Genomic DNA, 25933 nt, shown 5'->3' with positions numbered 1-25933 from the left:
GCATGCATTCATGTATACAGGAGAAAAGAAGGACGAAAGTGAGAGGGAATTTTATAAACTTACCCAAACACTTACTTATTGTGATATTAAATACAGATAGGTGCATATTCTGAGCCAACTTAGATGACAGTTGCTGCTTTTTATTCTCTTGTGTGATCATATCGCCAGTAACATCAAAAAACACATGCGTTAACGGTAAAACTGCCGGGTCATGGCCGCAAGAGAGCCACTGGTGCCCAAAAGTTTTAGAGTTAACATGAACTTTTCTTTTGCTTTTTACTTCACCGTGCTTCAAACATCAGCCTCTTGCAAAATTCACTAGATCAAGGAAATACGCCTTCAACAAACACTGACCTAATTTCACAAACTGACAAATTTGTCTAAACAAAGACGCCAAAAGAGTAGAAAACTGATACAAATGACGTCCATAGCATTCTTGATGTTAGCTGCATTATCAAAGTAAACATTCAAGCAGATGAATGCTAAACCAATACTACAGAAAAGCTTGTATCCATTACAACACTTAGCAATCTATGCAAGACTAGAAGTACTTCACATTAAATTTCAATAAAACCAGTAGAATAAAGAGGCAGAGTATCTACTTTTTCCCTCCAGTTTTTATGTAAAGCACATTTACTGTATACTACCAGTGCTTACATTTCATCATGGTGTTCTACTGCAGATCAGTACAATGCTCTTGGTGTACTGCCCTAAACCCACATCATGGTATCACCTTTCATGACAAGAGGTCTGAGAACAATCAAAAGAAAAATAAACAATGACATCTTTAGATATGTTCACCAAAAGTATGTTTGGAGCAATCTATTTAGCCGCTGCAGACAGCACTCCATCCTTGCGTTGGGTTCCTCTGAACAAGAACAATGTGTTTTAAACTTGGGTGGCACCAATTGCCTACAGTTGAGGCTCCACTTATGATAGAATAATCACAGGAAAGAAAAAAAAAAGGAAAAAAATATATATATATGTGTGTGTGTGTGTGTGTGTTATTTTATTTTATATTTAGTTAATATAAATAGCTATATAATGTCTATCAAGTCTAGTCAGGGTTAAAAGTATAGATACATTAATCATCCTAAGAAAAGATTAAATGGACTGGAACCAGATTCAGTTCTGCTTTTCCAAGAACATGTCGAATCACCCAAACATGACAGCTCAACGCAAACTAATATATGTAGCAATTGGAGACTGTGGGACAAAACAAGCAGAAAAAAAGTGATAGACCATACTGAGTGACACTCATATTTGAAGCAAAGTGAAGGAAACAAGAAAAAAGAAAAGACAGCATGAACTCTGAGACACTGGGGACAGTGAGGGAAAGGTGGGAGAGGGGCGGCAGCCGTTCACATTGAGCTCGACACATCCCACACACACTTATGCAGACATATCATATGAGCGCACAACCTTTCTGCCACTGTCAGGGACATACACACAACCCTGAAACAGCTGATAGACCACAAAATCTCTTTCTAAACTCTGTGTTCCTGTGTATGTCTATATTTCCTCAGGGCTTTTCTTTAGTGGAACCACTGTGGGTAGAATCAGGCCAGAAGTAACGTAAAAGTCATGCCAAGTGCTAATCTGAAACAAGGCATGCAAAAATGAATTCTTTTAAAACATATAATGGTGGAATTTGGTAAGTACTTCTGTGATCCTTATTTTGTTAAACTGTATTACATTACACGCCAATGATGCTGAGTTAGAGCTATGGTGCATATCCACTGTCAGAGTGTTCACGATCCAGTAATCCTTGATATTAACCTGCTGTTAGTAAGATTGGCAAGGCTGAGAGATGGCAGTTAAGTATAAGACTGTGTGAAGCTGCAATCGCTGGAAGTGGCATGTTACCTGGCTATGACAAACAGCACACAACTGACACCCAAGTAAGCCAGCAGAATATACATCCAGATATCAGGCGACAGGGGGTTGAGGAAGGAGAAGACCCCAGGGTTGGTCCCGTTGGGCTTGCGGTACAGTATACTTATACCCAGCGTCATGAATGGCTTGGAAAAGTCGATAACCTTCTCGCGGACATATGTGATGGCGAGGGGAGCCACTGCCAGATCAGCTCTCTGTCAACAGTAAACATAAAGGGGAAGAGGGATAGGCTGTAAGTTATGGGCAGAGGAAGCATTTAGAGGCAATCAAATTAAGAAAACAGGGTCTTTACACACTACAGAGTCTGTCCTAAGGCACTTAGCTAGAAATTTAAAGCCCCCTTTCTCTTTTCACCTATCAAGTGTATTCCCACTATTAAATTCACCTTTTTCTCTCTAGAGCCTAAATCAAAGCATTTATTTCTTTTCTTTGCCTGCATTCTTCTTTTGTTATAATGTCTGGGAGCTGTAGATTATCTCAGTGCCATACCTGACTTGATGTACTGGAGACGAAGGCATATAGAGACCACATCCTAGCTGATGTTTTGTAAGAGCTCAGGTTAATGTTTGTTGATGTGCTGCAGTGGGAATAAGTTTGTTTTTAAATTAATATTACTGTCAACACATGCAGCTGATTGACCCATACAGTGTTATATTTAATGAACATTTACATGACGTTTCCATACAGTTGTATACAATGTGGCATGCTTGTGTGGAAAATATGTGCTTCAAAGATACAGAGAAGCAATCTTTTGAGCCAGCCAAGAAAAATCACGTTACCATATCTGGACCGTGTTGTGTGGTTGACAGTTAATAAATCTCAGGCTGTATTGTGACTATAAATGCAAAATGTTCACAGCAAGGTCAAGTGGCTCATTTCTCATAGATACATCCTTTTTGTCTTATGAAGGTTGCTATACATCACTTGAGGACGAATTGACTGAGCTCACTGCTCACAGTGATGATACATGGAAAGTCTAGCTGATAACAGCCATATCTGAATCCATCCTAACTACTTTAAGGGAGTAAAGTGTACGTACATACGGATGTGTTTACTCCACTGGACCAAATATAATTTTGCTTTATTTCTTAGACAAGAGCTTTCCAACGTGTTCAGCTCAATCCTGCATTTCCTCCACAACTAAACTTCTCTCTGACTCTCACTCCCCAGTCTATTGAGGCTCTGTCTACTGCAATAACCAACTGTTTAAGTCAAGCCCTGAAGAAGAAGTGGGGCAGGCCCACACTGAATTTCATCTCGCAGGGGATTGAACCCTTCACCCATGAAAAGACCAGCCGATCTGTCACAACGGCCAATCACTGCGGTGATCAAGAACAGAAATAGAAGACAAGTGTGGAGGAGTTAAGGGAGACTTGACCCCTTGTGGATGCTACTCCTAATGAGGTCAGATATTGACTATTGAGCATGCAGCGCCTGCTATTTTTCTGTCCGTGCAGTTTATCCTAACTGGGACTTTGTTGGGTGTAATGATCTACACTGTGAGCAGATTGTGTGTGCTTGTGTGTGTGTTTTAATAAGCTCTGTTGGGGAAACAACTCACGACAGAATCTATGCTCTCCTCGCATCACTGTATTCTCAAATTGTGCCAGCTGTTAACTCTTTATTTGCTTTCTTCCCTTCCTAGTGTGTGTCTGTATATTACTCCTCCTCATTACATTTTATTCTTGGTTATTTTCAATCAAACATTTGGCTGCTTATAGATCTTGACAGCTTACCCTGATTTTTGATTTGTGTGTTTTTTTCCTAAAGTTAATCATTCTAATGATTGTGTGTGCAATGTATACTCTAGTAAACTCTGTATGCTCTACCCTTTGAATTGAGGGATCAATAAAGTTTATCTTAGCTTATCTTAGTATTTTGAACTCCTTCTTGATCTATTTTAGTATGTTTTGCTGTGAAGTTCATGTTTTTTTCTGACTAATAAATTACTTTTAACAAATTAAAACAATTATCTAACGTACTGGTCATCACTGTTTAGTTGCTTCATAGACTAGAATACACTGAGTAATTTCAGCACTACGAAACACTGTTCAGATGACAGAAAAAGACTTCAATGTTTTGCTTTTCATCTGTGGCTGAAAGTTTGAAATATTATTTAGAAAGGAAGTGACCATCACTGAAGAAAATCTAATGTTTAATGCAGTTAGTAATCAATAACTGTAGTATCAACAGCTTGCATTTTCTTTTAACAACAAACCATTGATCTCGCTGTAATTTTATAATTTCCACTATTATGCTGTTTAACATTTTGTTCTTTCTCATATTCCTGTATATGTTATAAGTCCAACTAACTTGCTGCTTTAACTTTGACCTACTGTGTGCATGAACATCCTTCTAAATCCATTGTGCATATTAAATATTAAGAGTATTTAGTTCACAGCAATTCTGTTTTTACAGTTAGCACACAACAAAAAAGTATTTTATTTATAAAATAAATACAAATGAGTTCCATCTGGCAGCAATAAAACTGGCACTTTAGACTGTCATTGCCAATTCCTATTAACTAATGAAATGTTTTGAAATGTTTTCCGCACTCTTCTTTTAGTTTAATCATCTTTCAATGTACTTATTTTAAATGTTTTGCAGCTGTGAGCGACTCTTTTCCTTTATGCACTGTGGGTGACAGTGTGAATCACCAGCACACACAAAAAATGTTTTTTAGTCTCCACACTGCAGCTTTAGTAAATATATATATAGTTACTTTTCTACATTCATTAATATAAGAGAGTATTTGCTAACATTTGTGAAATGATGGACTGGTTATGAGAATATCTGAGGTACGCATACTTTCACTTTAACTCCAAATGAAGTGTTTTAGATAATCTGCATAAACCTGTCTGATCATCTGACTAAAGCTGCTTCTTGCTTGGAGTCCTGTGGTTTACAATGTTCTTCATTAGCTTGTTGTGTACAACATTATCTTAACTAAAAGAACTACTGGCAGAACTGAGATGAGAATTGTTTGTATTTATCGTATAAACTATCCATGATTCTTCCTGGTCTTCTGTGTAAAGTGTCCTTGAGTAACTGAATGTGCTCTATCAACAGAATGTATTCATAAAGTTGATCCTGTAACTAGAGGTGTAGGTTTTGTCAACTGGAATCACATTCACAGTCATTTAACTATGATGTAGAGACTCACGTGGTCCATTAGCTCCTTGACCATGCCATTCCACTGGCCTGTGTTCTCATCCTGGGCACCAAATTTTCCATCTTCTACCAGGCGAACTTCATAAGTGAATCCCAGGATGTTGGCCAGCTCTCTCAGCAGATCTATGCAATAGCCCTCAAAGCGGTCGTTCCCATACAGCGGCTTGTCAGACTTCTTGAACATCACATATGGCTCTTCCTGTTGGATGAAATAGTGGAGGAAGGATGAGTCTCTGCAGCACTTGGCATTTTTTACCAACTGATAAGGCCTATCTGAGAGGATGTGTGATATGTGAGATAGGCTTTTGAGATGCGCAAGTCCAAACACACACTGGCTCAGCTAGTAAAGCATGTATAAAGCTGCTGTGTTTGTGTGCGTGTGTGTGTGTGCCAGCAGTCCCAGTTCTGTGTTGTGAGGTAGGGCGGGTGCAAAGTGAGGCATGACCATAATACGAGATAATCCCCCATATCAATGACTCTGTGCTCCTCTCAGGCACAGCAGGCTGGCTTTGGGCCCAGGCCCAGCTTTTAGGGCACCACACGCTTTGTCAATAAGATAAGAGATGCTGATAGACGGACACAAAAAGAGAAAGCAGGAGCTGGTACATCCCCTCTGTTCACACGAACAGCTGGGGAGATTACTACTGTCTTTTTTCATACTGTTTCCTTTTTCTGCCTCCCGCCTACTGAGCATCTCCTCTGCCATGTCCTTCTCCTCTCTCCCCTCCATGCTTCACTCCCTGTTCCCTCCTCCGCCTGCTTCCTTTCCTCTCTACCTCTTTTCCATGCACCATCTGTCTTTGTTAGCCTTAGATGCTCGTTCTTGCAGCTCGTCCCTCATTTCTACGACTCCCTTGTCTCTCTCAAACAAATAAAGCCCAAAATATATCGCCAAGCAGGTGTTGTTTATCATATAACTGTACCATGACTGAAACAAAGAAACAAACAAAAATCATTAAAGATCACTAACAGCTTTAACACATTTCCCTGCCTGGAACTTTCCACGGCAGGCTGGGAAAAAAAACAGGCAGTTTATGCAGCATAGTATGCATTTGCCTTGGCGTAGCGATAGTAGACAGATGTTGACCATAATGATTTCACTGCATCGCATTGTGAGGAGACAAATTATTGCAGAGATTTTTATTTTATTTTATTTTCAAGGTGTGACAGTTTTACTAATGTGTAATTACAAGCTAAATTTTTTTGAACCCTTAATCAAAATTTCTCTGTTATACAAGTGTGAAATTCATGTACAGTATCAAAAACCCATGTAAAGGTTTTCGGCACCACAACAATGTACAGGGCCGATAAAAAGAAATCCTCCTACTTGGAAGTGTGTCCCTTTCATTGCTTTTCAACACTGAATCATGGTCAAATTTCCAAAGTAATGTCAATTAGTTAAAAATGTAAAACATAAAATAAGTGATTGCATAGGTTTCCATTATCTTTTACTGTTTTGTGTAAATTCTTGTCAAAAAAGTCAAATTAAATTGAAAATGATTCAATGTTACAAAGCAATATAAAGGGAAAAATTTCCAAGGAAGAGCGAATACTTTTTATGGGCACTGTAAGTCTTAGCTCTAATCCCTCATCTTGTGCTATTGGCTGGTGAATCTGCAGCCGGCAACCAATTGTAATGCACTTGGGCATTGGAACTGCATTTCTAGGCCTCTGGGCCTGTTTTTCTGCCTGCTCACACCCAGATTGTTAATATGAGCTATTTGGCCAGGTCAGCTCACGCGTATTTGGTTGTCAGTTAAAGTCAGAAAATTTGTGATTTTAAGGTTGTCATTTAAGGTTGGCTTACACTCCCATTTCTCTCTTCTTTGTATTATAGCTACTGCTATATTCTTGTCATGAAGCTCTATAGAGGAAGAGCTGTCATTCCTACAGTCCCTTTATTCTGTTATTTTCTCTTCACAGGGAGGAGATTAATGTAATCTTTCTTTTTGGGAAGTTATTTATTTGCGATTTTTTATCTCCAGAGAGGTCTCTCCCCTAAGCTACAGCCAAGGTTCTTTATCTGGCAACAAAAATACTGGAATGCTGAGCAAATTGATTTCTCATATTTTTCATATAGTTTAATGTTACTCCCCTTGCCCGAGGACCAATTTGGGGTCGTAACATTCGTTGTCACGGTGCGGAATAAATTTAGGAATGATCAGATACCTGATAGTATTGTGTTATGAATCTAGGAAGAATTTAAACAGATGAAATGCCTAAACATTTACATATTTTGTTAGATATTGTCATATGTAAGTTGTAGTTTCAAAATATTGTGAAATTATCAGTATATCAAAAGAAAAACCCATGGCTAGCAGACATTTTTGTCATGTCAGATGCTTTTACATATATAACACTAGAAGTTCACCAAGCAAATGCACATATTGAATCATTTATTTCCTACTTTAAATATTATGTAAAAGCCTCTTAATAAAATGAAACATGAAAGTGGTCTTTTTACAACTGATATTTTACATTTAAAATGTGAAATATTTGAAAATCCCCTGTACGTATACTGTAGTGATTTATTGCATATAAATTGTTGTTTAAGATGTAATTTGTGAAGTTTGCATCTCTTACCAAAAAATACATAAATAATCAAAACATAATCAACAGAACCACAAAGACAGTTTCTCTGTGGAGCTGTTGATTTGTGGTGCACACAAACCTCACTGTAGCAGTGCTTCACCATCATGAGTCTGATCTCTTGTTGTTGCCTCTAATTTGTAACATTGTACAGGAACCATTTAATTTTTATTTCATTTACTGCTGACACAGCTCAGTACACATTATGTTCTATCGGCTACAGCTGCTGGATTGCCAGATACTTCTGATGTAATCTTGATGGAAGAACCGTCCGCATAAAGATAGCAGGATCCCTGCTAGTATTTGATGTACAGACATGTAGGTGAAGATGAAAATAAGTCAAATCAGCATATACTTCCATAACCTCTTGTGCTAAAATAGGCACACATGCCAGGCCTAATCACCAAATAATTACTGTTGACTAACCAACACACCGACACACTGATCTGACAGCAGTCTGTTTTGCAGGCAATATGTACACTCTCAGAAATCTTGTTTTTCTTTGTCAGTTCATTGCAACACCTAAAAAAATTCAAGGTTTATTCCCTATCACCATAGTAACTAAAACACTGCTTCCAGTGTTTTTAAATCCGTACAGGTAGTTTTCTATGGATGTTTATTACTGTGTGCAGAAAGACAATACTCACTGTCGTTGCCAATAACAAGAGTGTAGAGAAAGGCTGTATCTTCTCAAAGGGGTTTTCATCTTTTCATTTTCAAATATCCTAACTTTATAGGGTTATTTATGGCTTACTGTCTCAGTTATTGTGTGTTAAATTTGAGTCCTATTTAGAATATTTAGAATAGACTGGCTGAGAAACAAAGCCTCCTAAATCAAATTCAGTGTCCTAAGCTATAATATACAAACACTTTTATGTCTGGTGGCCTTGCTTTAATACGAGTCTGACTTACTGGATGTAGATTGTGGGTAGAAAGCCACCATTGGTTGTACATTCTATGTAATCATCTTTCCCATCATCACGGGAAACAATAACAACAACCTCCAAGCAGCTGTAAACACCAGTCTACCTCACCAGATGTGGGAAGCATGTATAGGCCAATAAGCATTTCAGCTGGCTCTGTCCGTCCTTCCTATCTGTGTGTTCTTCACAATGGGAAACAACAACAATCTCCAAGCAGCAACCAACTACACTCAAAATTCCAAGTTTTGCCATGGCTTTGGATCGTTCAGTAAAGCTGTCCTGCCAATGTTCCATCACATTTCCACCCATCACTATTTTGAGGGAACACGAAAGCTGCATCATTCGCTCAGCCCTGTTTACGACTGTGATTGGTGTTAAAGAAATACAAACAAGTAACTGTGTTTTTCCCCTATAGCAGAATGATAATGTGGTGCAGCCAGGCCATTACATATGACAAAATGGACGAGCAAACCAACACTACCAATACTCTGAAAGTTTCACGTTTTTCCAAAGGTTTGAATTGTACAATAATGCAGCTGCATTGTTTTCCCCCCAAATTATTCGTTTCATTTGCAGTGCTTTCCTTATTGCATGCAAATGATCTACCAAAGCAATTCCCTCATCCCTATTGCTGCATCCTATACTTTGGCCCACCCAAGACAATTGTTGTTGGTTTAAATAAATACAAATACACCAGAGCGTTATATATATATATATATATATATTCATAGAGACTACAGTGACTTCACAGCATCTCTAAATCCATAGAATCCTACATAAGGATAAATGGATTTCATTTTAAGGGAGCAAGCTGATTTCTAAAGTTAAGGGCAACGTATCAGCTTTTCCTGCAATTTCAAGTACAACACACAGTCTTGATGAGAAGATGTCGTTTTTTTTTTTTTTTTTGTGTTATGGTTGAGTTTATTAAGAGCGTGATGCTCTTCATAAGATATTGTGATAAGCGTCAAACTTCTGTTTAATTGTATGTATGTATGTATGTATGTATGTATGTATGTATGTACAAAACCTGACATGCACTTGGATAAAGGGTGGAATCTGATAATAATAATTATTATTTATCCATGGAAGTTGGACCTTTGATTCTGGTAAAAAAATTTGATATTTGGTTTATTAGAACATTTAGATGACATGTATGAGGTTTACTGTCCATCAGCTCCCACTGTTCATAAATATGCCAATAAATTCAACCACAATGCCATATAGTATGAAGTGAAAGTTAAATAAAAGACTCCTTAAAGAATGCTTAATATTGTATTTCTGAAGTAATTTTTCTAAAAATTAATTTAGTTGACTGTTTCAGATACAAAAATGACTGTTCACAAACTGTGAATGAAATATCTACCAGCTTAAGCTCAATACTGCAATACAAAGATGATCCTAGTGATGATTCACGTGCAAGCTTTATTGCAAGTTGCTCATCACAGCAACACCTCTACATTCATTCTATGTGTTGCGTGTCTAAAGTGATACTTCAGTCAGACTTCTGACAAAGAAGATGGAGTTCAGGGAGCAAAAAGACAAAAAGAGACAATTGTTTAACATAGTTAGAGAAGAAAAAAAAAACAAAAAACAAAAAAAAAACACAGAATGTTACCAAGAGAAGCTAAAAGGCTGGCTTCACAGCTGGCCAATCCCAGAGTAAAGTTGGTGTCCGATTATCAGTTATTGTCTAACGCTGGAAAGATGTCATGGGAGGGAGTTTTTAATCCAGCTGACAGACAGTTTGAACAGATCATAAATCAGCAGAGGAAATATAAGTTCTTCAGTGCAGACTGCCTACTAACTGTGGTGCATTACACAGCTGGCAAGCATCATTTATTCTACTGAGCTGGCAGTGATGACATAATTGGAATAGTTTTTTTTTTTTTTTCCCCCCTTGTGATCAAATGTCAGCTGGTTGAAAAATGTAATCCAAAACTCTGCCTGGCGCTAGAGTTCAAAGTTGTTGTAGAATGTTGAGCCAGTAGGATGCTCTTGCAGTTGCTGCCTTCCCCACCACCCTGTATACGCATACTGTGCATCTATACACACCCTGCATCATGTCTCCTGCAGTGAGGCTGGCTGCAGACAGAGAATGGTGCATCTTTAATTAAAAGAGAATGTGGGGAAGAAGCTGAGTATCTCTGGAAAGCAAACCTAATTAAAGCTATACCACATTCATGCCTCTCTGCAGACTCTCTTAAACACAAAATAACAGCCATTTTTCAGAAACAAATAAAAAACAATGGATTTAGTGTCTTAGCAAGACAAAATGTTACTACCTTATTTGAGTATTTTTTAAACATAATTTGAGGATTATTGACATGTTTCCATGCAGTGACATCGTTGTGGAGGACACAGTAAATCTCCCAGTGCTCTTAAAATGCAACGGCACAGATCAAGACTGCAATAAAATATTCTTAATGGAAACATAAAGGAATTGATATAGACAATAATTACACGTACTCACATTCAGAAATTAAAATCATGGATTTCTACATTTTAAAAAACCCACAGTAAACATTGCATATTAAGAGTGTAAATACAGCAGTCAATTCCTGCCACCACTACAAAAACTGTCCAGGAAATATCTTAGAAAAAGGTGTAGGTGTAAAAGGTCTTTTATAAAACAAGCTATGTCTTGATACGTCTCAACATCGAATACAAAAAGCAACTTTTTATAGTTCTAAATTGATAAAGTTGATATGTTCTTATATAAATAACCGCCTATAAATTGTTATAATAAAAAAATGCTCTAGAGCCTCATTAGACAAACTATGTGTCGGAAGAGCTCGGCATCTGAGCATAAAAAACAACGGCATGCACAAGAACAATTGGTATTTATTTATCTATACATATATGCTGTAAATCCCGAACATGGGTGTGTTTGTATGTGACAGATCTTACTGACATAAGCACAAGCCCTAACTGTCTATGGTAAACCAGTTGTTTTACTTCTGGTGGCCCACTTGTGGATACCAGCATAGAACAAGAGAAAAAAGGCAAAGAAAAAAAATGAAAATGAGTTGTAGATCTTGATTAAAGTTAAGCTAAATGAAGTATTTTAATTTTACTTGCTGTTTACATGCACAAGTCAAAAAACACTCCTCCTGTAACAAAGAGGGAGAAAAAATTCAAACCCATCCCCCAAAAAACAAAACATTCATAATTGCAATGTGAAAAGCACAGAGCAAGTATTTCAATCCACCTCATCAACACCGGTGAATGAAAAAAAACAATTTCTTCAATACCTGGCAAAGCACCCGTAACACAATTCACACCTGACATGAAGTGTATGATACTAAGTGTCATTGTGAATCGCCACAAAGCACAGATGAGGCTGTTTCATCAAAGAGCGATGAATACTGTTGTACTGTCTAATTATGTTGTTTTTCTTTCAGTTACATTTGCAAAATCCCCGTAGAGCAAGCTCAGCCAGTGTCAGCATCATTTTTAACAATGTGTGCCTCTTCTTATTGTACTTCTGTTAAATTATCCTAAACTATAACTAACTTGAAAACTTTCTCTTTTGTAACCTGTGTTTATATGATTTCAATACTTGTTAGTACATGTCATTGTAAAACTAAAAGGCAGAGTGGTTTGATTACATTTAATTTGGAGTTAGGACAAAACACAATGACATTGCCCTGAAGTCACAATTTGAAGAAAGAGGTCAAATGTGAACAAAAATTTGAAACAGGCAATCTGGAAATATGACATTTAAAACTTGTCCCAATAATTAAACAGAGACCCATCCATCCATCCATCCATCCATCCATCCATCCATCCATCCATCCATTATCTATACACCATTTATATTTTTTTAAAATCCTGACGCCATGGTGACAATATTTCTGTGGAGGTGAGAATAAAAAACTACTGTCTGGTTCTCTTCAGTAATACTTGTGTTATTATAGTTTTACTGCCTTCTTATTAATGCCTTCGACTCCAGTAAAAATATCAAATTAAATCAAATGTAGTTTGTTGTCACTTTGCTGTACATACACAGTAGTACGGGCAAGATGATCTTCAGGATCATTTAATTAGTAAGTTTTGCGGAATGCACGTCTGAGATAGGCAAGACACTAAACGTTCACTGTCGCTGTCTCCTGAAGGGGCCGCTGCGTCCATGCGCGCCGCCATCACGTTGAACATGGTGAACCTCTTCAGGTCCCAGTAGGACTTCAGGGACACAAAGACACACACGATGATGTGACGATGGTGAAGCCGAAGATGCTGCCCCAGAGCTAGCTGTCTGTCTGTCCGCCCGGAATAATTTCATCCCATCCAGCTGTATGTCCGTCTGGGATGTTGTCATGGAGCCATGTTTCTGTTAAAGCAAACACACAGCAGTCCCTCCACTCTCTGCGAGTTTCTCTCAGCAAATGTAGCTCATCCAGCTTGTTGTTGAGGGGGCGGACATTGGAGAGTAAGAGCGACGGTACTGCTGGTCTGGACGGGTTCGCCTTTAGCCTTTAGTCCAGCATGGATCCCGGCTCTCTTCCCCCCCTTTTGTTTACGTTCGCATTGCTTGCGCTTTCTTCTCTCTCGGTAACTGCCGGTGTAGTCTCAGATGGGACTCCGTGTTGGTGTAGTATGTCCAAATCAAAACCGACCACTGCAATTCCAGCGCCGTTCCCTGTCCTGACACCCAGCAAAGTTTCCCAGCCGCAAGTTTTGCGGAATGAACATCTGGGATAGAAAAGACACTCAAAACGTTCACTTTTGTTGTCTCCTGAAGGGGGCGCTGCGTCTATGCACTCCGCCATCACCCAATATCAGAAAAGCCAGATGCATCACACAGCAGATAATTGCCAAGATATGTTACAGTAACAACATATGTTAGAGAGCTCTGCCATTTAGCTTAATGATCCTTTACAGCATTTGTCACACTGATCCAGCAAACTGCACAGCAACTGGTCCTATTCTTAAATTACTTTTCCATCTCTACTTCAAATCTCTTTTCTGAATGTGACACATTCTGGAAGGTTTGAGGCTCTGACACTGGCTTATTAGCATTTCCTCACCTCTTGTCCAAGACCAGTTGCCCTGATTACTGACAGCCAAATGGAAATGAGACCTGATCAGAGACAGTAGGTTGCTTCATTTTTGAGCCAACTAGTGTCTAATTTCAGATGCTTTCAGTTCTCTTGTGCTGAAGAAAAAGAACTGAGGTTTTTTGAAGTTTAAGAAAACACAGCTTTTAATTGACAGATTGCACAGTGGAAGTAAATAATTACATAATTCATTATTTTTCAGATACCTGTTTGCAGTATGTAGCATACTGGAATCTGCTGAGAGAGATCATTAGCATTCTTCTTCTTCTTCTTCTTCTTCTTCTTCTTCTTCTTCTTCTTATTATTATTATTATTATTATTAGAAGAAGAAATCTCTGTGTTAAGTCATTTCACCTGTAAAGAAGACTTAAACCTGCAGTGGTCTGTGTCAATATTGTCACAAGGTACCACTAATTAAAAATGTCTAATATCATTAGATTTTGTCTACTGAGATAGATCACAGTGTCAGCTGGCTGGGTTTGTTAAGTGTGCCAGGCAGTTTCTAAAAAGAGTGAATCCGTATTTTGACAGATTCAACAATTGAAGGCACAAACATCACAGGTTAAATGAGCATGAAGCAATCTTTTTTGTAAATAGAATTTGAAAAGACATATTTTTTTATGGAAAAATCAAGCAGACATTAAACATTTAGTTATTCAGTTTGTGGCTGTTTATCTTGTGTTTATCGCTGGCTCCATGGGAGTTGTTATTCTCTTGTGCCATCAGGACTAGACCTCTGATAGTTAGCATCAGACGGTAAGCCTTGCCTATCAGCCTGTTGTCCTGTTAGTCTATTGTCTTGTTTATGTTCGTACTCTCCTTCCTCCATAGACCACAGCATTTGTCTAGTTCAAGTTACTCCCCAAGTTACTCAGCAGACCAAACATCTGCCATAATCTGAGCCTATATATTCATTAGTTGATATTTTTAGATGCTCAAAGGAGCTTTAAAAAAATGCTTCATAGTAAATATGAGTTTATTGTGTTATTTATAGGTCTGCTTTGAGGAAAAAGCAAGGCAGCAGGCAAGGAAAAGGGCTTTTTAGTAGCATTTATGCCTAAAATAAATGGTTGTATAGTCAAAACAGCAAATAATCAAAGAGTGCTTCTTCTGAGGTCATCCAGGCAGGAATGTATTATGTATGACTCAATTCAGCATAAGACTAAACATCAAGAGATCAGTGCAGTATTGCAGTCCACTATGTATCTGACCCCATTCACAGAAAGCTCTTGCAGTTCAATGTAGCTGAATGCAAATGTTTGGGTGGTGTCAGTCAGGACCCTCAACAAGATTTCACTGATAGATGAAACAAGATGGTCTTCTAAGGATACCGCATTGAAGATATTTGGGACATTTGCCCAGCTAGACAAAGGGTTGTGTGTGGCCCTCATTGAGACATTGTTCAAGTTTCAGAATAGTCCACTCTTTAAATCAGCTGTGGCTGTAAAAGCACTTGCCATCAGTGAGTTACCTTTAAAATAGTGAGACAGATTTGACTGTGCTGGTGTTCCTGTGCAGCTTCACACAAACTTTGCCTTTGTCAAAGTGCCTCAGTCTATTGGGATGGATCTCTTGGCTGCCCCTTGGATGGTAACAGAAATACACATGCAGATAAAAAACTGTCAAAGACTTTGACACTGTCAGATAATCTGTCATTCTGCTCATAAAGCCATCATTGGAAAAGTTGTTTTGGAGGTTGACAAGAATATTTTGCAACCCTGAGTCTGTAGGGTTGGTGTTGCAGGTAGTTGTACTTTTCTCTTGCAGTGACTAATAAAACACGAGTTGCTTCTGTAGAAGTGAAAGGATGCCTGCTCTTTGCTCTCTCTAAGACATTACACAGTATATTATCTGCAGCTCCAGCCATTAGCCTAAAGGTACTCCATTTCCACAGCAACATTACGGGAGTGATTTCCAAAGTAGATAAACTGTTGATAGGCCAAGATCTCAACAGTAATTACATCATGTTTTATAGTACATAATCCCTGAGAAAATGATGAGAAGCTGGATGAAAGTGTGCATCAATCAAATGTAACAAACCCAATTATTGTCAGCCCTCCCTCCTTTTCCTTGCTGCTCACAGCCATCACACATCTCCCCATGACTCAATCCTGATATGGCAATTACAGCTGCGGAGAGTCTTTGCTAATAACTGCAATCCAATCACTTCACAGCATGCACGGAAGGAAAGAAGGCCTACGATAAATAATGACAACCCGCAATTTACTTGATATTGTTATTTTTACGCTTGCCTCCTCAATAATAGGATCATAAGTGGAACTTTAATTTAGCTTGCTTCTTCAAGTTTTCCTCCACTGTCATGGCTCTCCCAAGGCACAGAGCCTGTGCCTACTATTTGCAAGGAGAAAAACGAGTTTATGTTCAAGCATAAAAGCACAGAAGGTATGTAAGTAATCAAACTAGGTTTGTGGTAATTCATTTAAACGATTTTGTTAATATTGTACTTGTAGTACGATATGCCTTAGTTGTACATAGTACATAGTACATAGTACAACTAAGGCATATCTTAGTACAACTAAGGCATATCTTAGTACAACTAAGGCATATCTATTTGTCTGTAAATAGTACAATAATACTGCAGTCGTACAATGACAACATTCATCAAGGACTTAATGCAGCTGAGGAGAAGGACACTGGAAACCAACTCCAAGGCCACTGCACAAATCACCATAAAGTGCCGCATACACCAGGGTGATGCACTGTCCCCTCCGTTAGATGATCTCAAAGAGTGCCGATGGATACATATTCAGAAGTGGAGAAAGGATCAGCCACCTCACATCTATGGATGACATCGAACTGTATGCCAGGAGTGAACCAGATATCACCTCACTGATCCACCTCACCAGGATCTCTTTGGCCGCATGGTCGCAAACAGAGGGAAGATGTGAAATGGGAACCACTATGATGACACAAAGAGGTCAGCAACAGCCAAATACCTCCAGAAACCAGCTTAATGAGAGGAATAAGAGCCAAGAAATCAACGTGTATGTACCAGTCATCCCATACCCAGCTGGTAGGCATGGCACAGGAAGACATGGATGCTGCTGATGTCACAAAAAACTCCACACAATGAATGGAGACGTTAGCAGCAGTGAAAAGGGCTAACAAAGGATTAACAAATTCCAAAAATGTGTTTAGAAATATCTATATTCATTCATATTTAGAGCAGTGACTAGAGTAATTTATTTAAAATAATGAATGTATTTATTTTAAGTTTAATCATACACAGTTATTAGCTGTTTCTGAACATTCGTAAAACACACAGCATATGCAGGTTGTAAACTTTTACTTTTAATATCAAACTCATCCAGAAATATTATAATGAGATGATCTCCATGGGAGCTATAAATGACCAGAGGCAATCCTGAGTATTGGTCATAAGGCCAGTCAAAGCATGGTTGAATGGATCATCTCAATCCATCTCTGCTAGCTTGTGCTGTTGTGGTGGTGGTGATCAGCCTCATGCTAAATATCAGTAAAGACAGGTATCTCATGTAGCAGGAATAAATGCCATTACTAAAGCAAGAAACCCAGTTAAAGCAATTCAACAACTATACATCACATCTAGCAGGAGCATCAATATTACCTGGATAAAATTCAGCTGGATAAAATTAATTATACTCACCAAAACCTGTGATTATTTGAACACAAACTCCATTCTCCTTTCTTACCTCACAAGGAGTTCAGTGACTCTGTTGAGCAGCTAATCCGTGTGTTTCACTTCCAGTAATAAGTCCTGTTTTATCACAATGGAGGCAGATGGCCGTCCCTCCCTGAGCCTGGTTCTGTCGGAGGTTTTTTTTCCCCTGCGGGGGTTTTCGGTTCCTTCCCACTGTTGTGGACTGCTTGCGGACTGCTGAAGCTTATAGGGAATCCAAATGTTTTGGATTGTTGGGTGTTTCTGTTTCTGCCTTTGTTAAGCACTATGAGATGACTTGTTGTAAATATGCGCTATACAAATAAAACTGAATTGAATTGAATTAAATTAATTCTGAAAGTCGGCTCTGTCCAGTCGTGTTTCTGGCATAAGTTTTATTCGCTGTAGGGCTGAGAATATATGCTCACTTAACTTAAAAAAAAAAAACCCCAAAACCAACCAAAAAAACCCCACGCTATTAGTACGTTTTATTTAAAGTTTTAGCTTGTGCACGTCGCTACAGACAGGAACCGCTAGCTTTGGCTAAGCTCACTGACCATCCATTAAGAGGACTTGAAAATGCTGATGTTATCGTAGGCCAGCTAGCTGGCCCTGGAACCACCAACTCTAAATCTGATTGGTTAAAGCAACAGTTTCATTGCAATGGATTTTAAGCTACAGGGGCCTGCCCTTTTGATTCTGAAGGCGTCAGGGCAGATTTCTTTGACCCTGGCAACACATGATGGCTGAAATATGATTGGATAAAAGCTCAAATATAAACATACGCTGTTGGAAGCACCACATCCCAGAGACAAGCTATTAAATGAAGAGAATAGACTATTGGGAATAAAGTTAAAAGATTAATGGTAAAAATTTTAAAATGTAAGTGAGTGATTCTGTTCGAGTTTAGGCCAGCAGAGAAGGCCTTGCTGGCCCTGACAGCCTGCCACTGCAGATTTAATTAACTTTTAGGTATCGGAATATCAGATCAAAAATACCCAATATTAAATAATGTAGATTGCAAGTGACTGCAAATAAGACTGAAGACACCCCTAGAACTGAATGTATATGAAAAGTATCAATGCAAACATACATATCAGAAAGATTTAAAGTTTACTGCTTCTTGGGGTTCTGTATGAATTCTGTAGGTTTTAATACCACTGGCAAAAAAAACAATGTCCCTGGTAAATTATTCAATGCAAGGCAGAGCTGTGAATTACGAAATCTTATTGGACAATCAATCAGTCAATTTTCCCGTCCGAAAATTACTCCAACTAAACAGGAGTCCTCTGCAGTGGTGAAGTCAACTGGCAGTTTGAGAGTGCAATGCTTTGGGTTACTCTACTTCAACTGAGTCGGAGAGCAGCATCCCCACAAAGTGCTCTAAAAAGAAAGAGCAGCTCAGGCAAAGCACTGAAGGATTTTTCAAGAGGAAAAGCTTAAAAATAATGACATCTTTTGAGGGAGTCTGTTATGGTTGAGAGCTGTTCTAGCCTTCTATAATTGGTCCCACATAAAGCACCATTACAATTTGATTTGGCTATAAATAGACATTTAAAGCTGCAATGTTTAATTTGCACACCATTAGACCAAATGGCAGCAAGAGGTAACTCTTTGAATTTTGCAGGCTTCTTTACTTATAAATCATCATAGGTAATGTTAGATAACTGCACAAGATTGGGTTTATCTTTACCTATTGGTTAATGTCCTACTTTTTCAAACACCTGACTTAGGTAATACGGAGATAATGAGGTGAAGAGCATTTTGTTTCCTTCTGTGTGTCCTCTCACTGTGTTAGGCATGTCACTGTGTGATATATGTACATGTCCATATGTAGATTCATCATGACAGGTATATTGTCTCTATGAGACCTTTATTGTTATATCTTTATTTTTTAGCCTTATTGTACTTTTGTAATTTCTTGTCCTGCTTCTTTCATGCCTTATCTGTGTCCACCTGCTGTAACATGTGAGGGATCAATAAAGTTTATCTCATCTTATACGTATAACTGTTCTGAGTAAAACCAACCGACGTTGTCCATGACTTTTTTCTTGCTTTCTAATTCCCTGCAAGTCACAATTAAAAAAAAAAAAAAAACAAACAAAAAAAACTTTGCTATGTGACTTTTGGATCACAGTAGCATCACTACAATGACAGCAGCATTATGTTACAAGTGACTTTTAAAATCTCAGCAACACTTGTCATACTACTAAACCATTGTCACACTGATGTGGGAGTGCACAAATCACAAAGCTGATCACAGAAAAGAAGGCTTGATAACAAGATTATTGAATTTAGAGATCTGTTACAAGTGCATTGCTGTTTCTTTGATTTTGTCTGGAGAAGGTAAACTGTGGTTTAAGCCTTGATTCATCGATAGGTCACAGGATGAAAATGCACTTTAGGCCCCCAACCCCAACCATGGTTTCTCTCACTGTGCACTTTATGTATGTACTAATATCATTGGAGGCTTTAATATATGTTGTCAAGAGCCCCAGCAACAATATTCCTGTTGTTATGAACTTTTGTGTCAGCTTGGTAATTCGGCCTTGATACGAGCAATACCAATGAGCAACAACAAACAGCTTTTAATTCCGCCAGACTAGAGGTAATGAAAGGAATGATACTGTGTCTTGAATACCTACTTTGCAGTTTTTCCAACCAAGTGACAAGTTAGGACAGTTTAGTACTTTAAGCAATTGCACGGTTGTCCCTACTATCTTAAACTACATTTGTCATAAACCTATGATCTTTTTAACTTGTAATGTTGAGTAATTGAAGTCACATTCAGCGAATGACTTGTGCTACATATTTACATATAAATAAGTTTGACTGACCGTTTGATACAGACTGACCTACAGAAGATCACCCATCCTTCAGTAAGGGGATAGCAACTGCCAACTGCTGTCCCCTATAAAACCCTAGTGCACACATTGTTTATCTCCACTTAAAATCTATATACATCTATATAGGGGCCACATGGGTCTGAAGTTCGTGGGTTATGCATGCACTAACAGTACTGGCATTACATCATCCAGCAATTGCTGTTGCTATTTCAGACCTGCTCCCCCCACTAACGGGCTTTTGTATTTGTTAAGACAGAAAGTGAAGGCCTAAAATCATCAATGTACTCCCTAACTAGGCGAGAAAAAAAAAAATAAAATTAGTCGAAGTCCACAGCTCAGGTACAACCTGCACAGGAGTCCTAGAGTCACATGGCTACTACAAGAGGCAAAGACACTGCGTCTGCTACATCTGCATTTCTCAAGTGGCAGTGCAGGCACCAAACCTTACATTGCGTCTCATTGTTGGCGTCTCTGTAGAAAGGTAAACGATGAAGACCAAGATGCAGTCAAACAGATGTCTTCCAGTGACACACCACTGAACAAGGGAGTCGAGGCTACAGTCCCCCTTGTTGAAAGCACTTTGAGGCCAAGCAATAGGAAAAGGGGACATATCCTGGTCTTGCCCTCCTTGGCAGACATGCAGGATGGGTGCACTGTCAACACTTTGAGATCCCCAACTCTCTTTGGAGAGGCATATGTAGACGTAAACTCCCAAGCCCCTTTCTTGAACAACTCAGAAGGAAGGGCCGTAATCTAAAGGAATCATTAAGAAAGTTTACTTTTGATTCTGCTTATCGTTCCCTAAAAACATTTTACTCATGCTTGAGTATGAACAGTTGTTACAGAGTGTTGAGCAGGGCGGATATGTGTATGTAGAGGAACTGTGAGTAGTGGAGCGACAGAGAGCAAGTAGCTGGCAGTGTGAGCATGGGGGTTTAGCCCTAGTTAGTACTGAAGCTAATGACTGCCTAGGCCCAAGAGAAATTTCCATTGCTCCCTAACTACTATCAGAATGACAGTGTAAAGGCTGATACAGTATATTGCACCTACTGTATATTTTCCGCTATCCATCCCTAACACTCGAGCACACTGCGAGCGAGAGCCTCTGTGTTTTCTATTTCCTGGTGTATTTGTCTTAATAAATTGTAATTAGCATTATTCTGTTATCCTGCTCAGTTGTTTCTGAGCTGCTTGATTAGTAGGTCAGCTGCACAAACTGTGTGACTGTTTCATAACAACAACTTTAATTTAGCAAATGCTGCTACAAATCAATTTACAAGACTCTACTGTCATTACAGTAAAGTAGCCGAAGTAAACACGAACATATAAACCAGAGACCATCGATGCTACAGTTATGATTGCTTTATCTTACTCTCACTCTTTCTGCTGCTAACATTTATCAGCAGACTTTCACAATCTCTGCTGTGAATAATGCAGGAGGATGTTCCAGTAAATTAATATGAACGGACTCTTTTTTTCTCTGTTGTGACAGTGAACACAACACACAGATTTTCAAAAACTATTGTGCTTACTGAGGTTCGTAATAACCAACTGAAGTAGCTTCACTTCCCTTTATAGAAACATTTTACTGTAACTGCAGCAACATGTTGCTGCTTCTATCACACTCACTTGTCTATATGACCTTCTTTAAAAAGGACGTGCAGTCAGGCTGTGGCTGTTTATCCTTGCTAATTGAAAACACAATAATTCATATAGTTATTTAGTCCTTGTTTTCCTTTACAGTAAAAGATAGGCAGCGATAGAGAAACTACTCAGCCCTTTACTCCAGCAAACGTTCTAATACCAGACTATAAAAGTCTACAGTAAATATATTACATAAAGTAAAAGTATGTCTGGACATGGCTGAAGGGAACCTGCTGGTTTGACTTTAGGCTGATTGAGGGTCAGCAACGGCTCCATTGCCATCTGAGTCAGGACTAGGAGTTACCGGGGTTCTGGAATTTCTGATATCACTACATCAATTAATAGGTGCTGCATCTGGAGTCTGTGCAGTGGACAGGTGGGCTCACAGAAAAAAAGCAGGGAGGCGGACCAGATCAGATGGGTGAAAAGAGGAGCATCACCGCTCTAAGAAGCAACCAAAGCAGACACTGAGCATTGTCTCTGCTCACCAACAGGTCAGCTACAGGCTGATCAAAGCAATACCAAACAGTTTGCTATGTCCAACGAGATGCATTACTCATTATCTAGGAGGCCCCCTGCCTAGAAAATTCTACTGACTCAACATAGGTGATCCCAGGCAAGTGGCAAGCCCTTAACATAGAAGGCGGCAATCTGCTCATGTCAAGATTCCTGCACTTATCCCATACAGACTGGGGGACCTCATTTCACTGTCCCATCACTGTTGAAGTATGCTGCTACCAAGCTGTTGTCTGACTGCATGTAACACGGTAGTGGGGCAAAACGGTGTGTCCTAGCCAGCTTGGGTGTCCTTAAACACCTGACATGAGAAACATATCCCAGGTCCACTCATAGTGAACGGACTGGGTGAACGCTTGACTGTGTGCAGATACTAGAATCTCGTACAATTCATTTATATCAAATTATATATGATACGTCTCCTAATAAAAATCCTCTTGTACTGTAAAACATGGCTTATTGCCACAGCAAGATAAGAATGTGGACATATGCAACTTTCCATCTATGGATGTCATCCAGTCACGTGTTGAATGCACTCCAGCAAACAACTGATTGTTGACACGGGAAGAGAATACTGCGCCAAATGGCTGTTGAGTGGATGCAGACAGTGTAATCATGTGAGATTTATCATGTGATTCAACTTTTCCAATACTACAAAGTATAGACACTGACTTGGCAGGATGGGAATGTGCATCTGTGGATACACTCGAGCAGATGTCTGTTTGTAAATAAGAGGGAAAAAAATGGTATGTGATATGGCTGAGAGTGTGCACAGACATTGCAATCACATTCAATTTATAAATATACTAAACTATGCATGAGCAGCCAGTGCTGCTGCTGCTGAGAAGGAGGCTACTGAGGTTGAAAGCTTGAAGTCAAAATAGAGCTGCTTTCCTTTGACGCCCTGACTGCCAGGTTTCATGTAGCTCGGTGGTGGCTCGAACAAGAAGTAAGAGCATCCCAGCCACCTAGCACATTAGCCAGTGAGCATGCTAGCTAATACACTGGCTAGTTAGCATTATTGCGAGCATAATGTACGATGGGTACCAGATGAGCAGGAAAACAATGTTTCCTGGCAGGGCTGGGCAGAGAGCTGGTAAACACATGTAACAGCCTCTGAAAACTGGACATTTTGCAAAACTGTGAATTGCAATTGAAATTGGGGGGGGACAGAAAAACAGGCCTTGTTAAAAACTGAGGTTGCCAAAGACTAGGCGTTGTCCATTTTCTCTTTAGTTGACTTGCTTGTAGACATTATACAACACAGGAGGGTGATAGTAATTTGTCCTCTAGCTAAGTGAAAAGGCAGATGAGCAGCATATTCACTGGCGTTTTGTAGGAGACACAGTGGGTGGATGCTGCACCCTGATTGGGTGGTGAGTGTAAATTGAATCCCATGGTGCTGAGGCAAAGCCTTGACAGAGTTATCCGAAGGTGACGCCTGTTTGAGGACAGGGCATGTACAAAATAGAAACCCAACAACAATTCAGAAAACAAACAAACAAAAAGTGAAGTACCAGTATGGTGGAGACGACCAAGGATCGATTGGACAAGGAATCAGAGACATTAGTTGTCTTCCCCTTCTGGTTGTCTGTCATGTTCAGGCCACTTGGAGGGTCCCAGGTACCAATCTATAAAACAAAATACAAATGTTCAATTGTTTAGTTCTGGTTCCAGAACAGATAGATATTTGTAAAATCCAGTTATTTATACATATAGAAGGAATGATATACCACAGATGTACACATACGTACATATGACAAAGCATAACAAGTGTTAGGTTTAGCTACTCCTAACTGTGGTCTTTATTTAAAAAGTAATGATATTCTGCTTTGAATTTCTGGTCCTCTGAAATTTCTACATTTTTTTTTTAAATCAAAAGATAAGGAATATTTCAATTGAGAAGCCATTCCTCCGAATTTCTCTTTGAAACTTGCCCATTGTGTGAGAAAAACAGCTCACAGTTGACAGCCATATAAACACCTAAAACCTAGACACCCACAGGGCGCAATACTTGAGATGATCCAGGATCCAGATTGGCCTTGTGGCCTTCTTGACGTTTGGTGGCGAACACACTGAGGCGGTTTGAAAGGAGAGGAGTGGGAAAGGGAAGTTGGGAAATGAATAGGTGTATCCCGGAGAACCAAGGGGGTAGAAGAGGATGGCAAAGTTATCAGATTATACCTAAAGGCTTCTTTAGGCCTCTCTCAGCTCCCCCTAAGTGTTCATACCCAAGCCTCCCCAGCAGCACCCGCACACTCCAACCACCCCTTCTGCCATGAGCATTACTAGAAGAGGCCACAAACACTTCAACCCACACAAGTCACACACTCCTCAGGGCATCTCTCATACCCTGCGCGAGGGAATCAGATAGGCTTTGTAATTGCAAATCAACTCTTTAATTCAGACTTCATGAGGCTTGAGGGCTTCTGAAGGGGTTTTTATTAATAGAGTAAATTATTCATGGAGGTGCAGGCACACACAGCACATATACCAGAGGTCAGGAGCTGCTGAGAGGTAAGCACCGATGAGGATGCTGAAGTATGAAATGTTTGCAGTTGCATGTGAGAATATTATTTTTATTGGCAGCGTTGGATAATCTCTTGAATCTAAAATTGACTGCTGGGGGGGTTTCTGATGAATTGTTGTCAAGCGACTTGCCAGATTGTGTTTTGTTTTTTTTCTTCTTCTTTTTTTACCTTTTTCTTCTGCAGAAACTCTTATGCTGTTTAGATTGTTGTTATACTGGAATATTCGTCTTCTGTCAAGCACCTGCAGACTGGGCGTCATCTTGTAGGCCAGTATTTTGGTATATTCACAGGCACTTATGGCGCCCACTAATAGTGTCATGTCCCCAGCAGCTTTTGTACTCATGTTGTGCCACTGCCACCACTATGATTCACTGTCACAACTAGGTTCATGCCAAACATGCTGGACACAACCTGAGCCAAACAAAATGATTCTAATCTTATGTGTCCAAAGGATGTGCTCCCAGTATTCATCAGGCATAGCTAATCTTGTAATTGCCAAGTGCCAGAGAGGAAAAAATGGTGTTTTTGTTGTTGTTGTTGGTTTTTTCTGCTTTCCAGAGAAGTTGACATGCAATGTCCTTTTCACTGTCTGACCTATCATATAAACTCTGACCCATCGATAACCCCTGTGCCTGTTTGAAGTGTCTGTTTTTAACACCATGATGCCGACATACAGACACAACCCATAGGTCCAGAGTTGGGAAGGCTTTGGTGTTTGTGGCTCATTTTATTATCATGTTCATGCAGTTAGGCCTATTGGAAATCACTGTACTCATTTTGTTAAGTAATGAGGTTAATAAGCATACTTATGTGTAGTTGATCGCTGGTGTATTCACTCTTGTTGCATTGAGTTTTTTATTTTGGGACCTGTACTTTCAATATAGTCTTTCAAAAGAATTTTGGGGTGATTTTTCACAAGAGGAAATAATACATGTCAACATAGACATAATGCTTGTTTCTGCTGTACTGTCTATCATGACATAAATTGACATTTCATAGAAAGAGGTTTATGGCAGACTTATGTTATTGTGTGCTAGTATGAAGTAGCTACAGAAGTGTGGTTGTTTTTGTTAGCTTTTTTTGTATTTTTTTGGGTGTT

General features: G+C 39.2%; 1 protein-coding gene across 1 annotated transcript in view; it reads right to left on the bottom strand.

Moving 5' to 3' along the window:
* Window positions 1-25933, bottom strand: part of LOC103355655 (glutamate receptor ionotropic, kainate 2) — a gene marked incomplete at its 3' end in the record, with an annotated part of 249412 nt that overhangs the window by 11860 nt on the left and 211619 nt on the right. The window contains exons 9-11 of the mRNA XM_008279524.1: window positions 23821-23934; window positions 5060-5266; window positions 1867-2090 (exon numbers count right to left, since the gene is read on the bottom strand). Of these exons, the coding sequence (XP_008277746.1) occupies window positions 1867-2090; window positions 5060-5266; window positions 23821-23934 (545 nt within the window). The remainder of the gene's footprint in view (window positions 1-1866; window positions 2091-5059; window positions 5267-23820; window positions 23935-25933) is intronic.

This window comes from Stegastes partitus, unplaced genomic scaffold, assembly GCF_000690725.1.
Source record: "Stegastes partitus isolate 25-593 unplaced genomic scaffold, Stegastes_partitus-1.0.2 Scaffold162, whole genome shotgun sequence".
Classification (NCBI taxonomy): domain Eukaryota; kingdom Metazoa; phylum Chordata; class Actinopteri; family Pomacentridae; genus Stegastes; species Stegastes partitus.
Note: the sequence above shows the minus strand (reverse complement) of the source record. Positions and strands in the feature narration are given on the sequence as shown.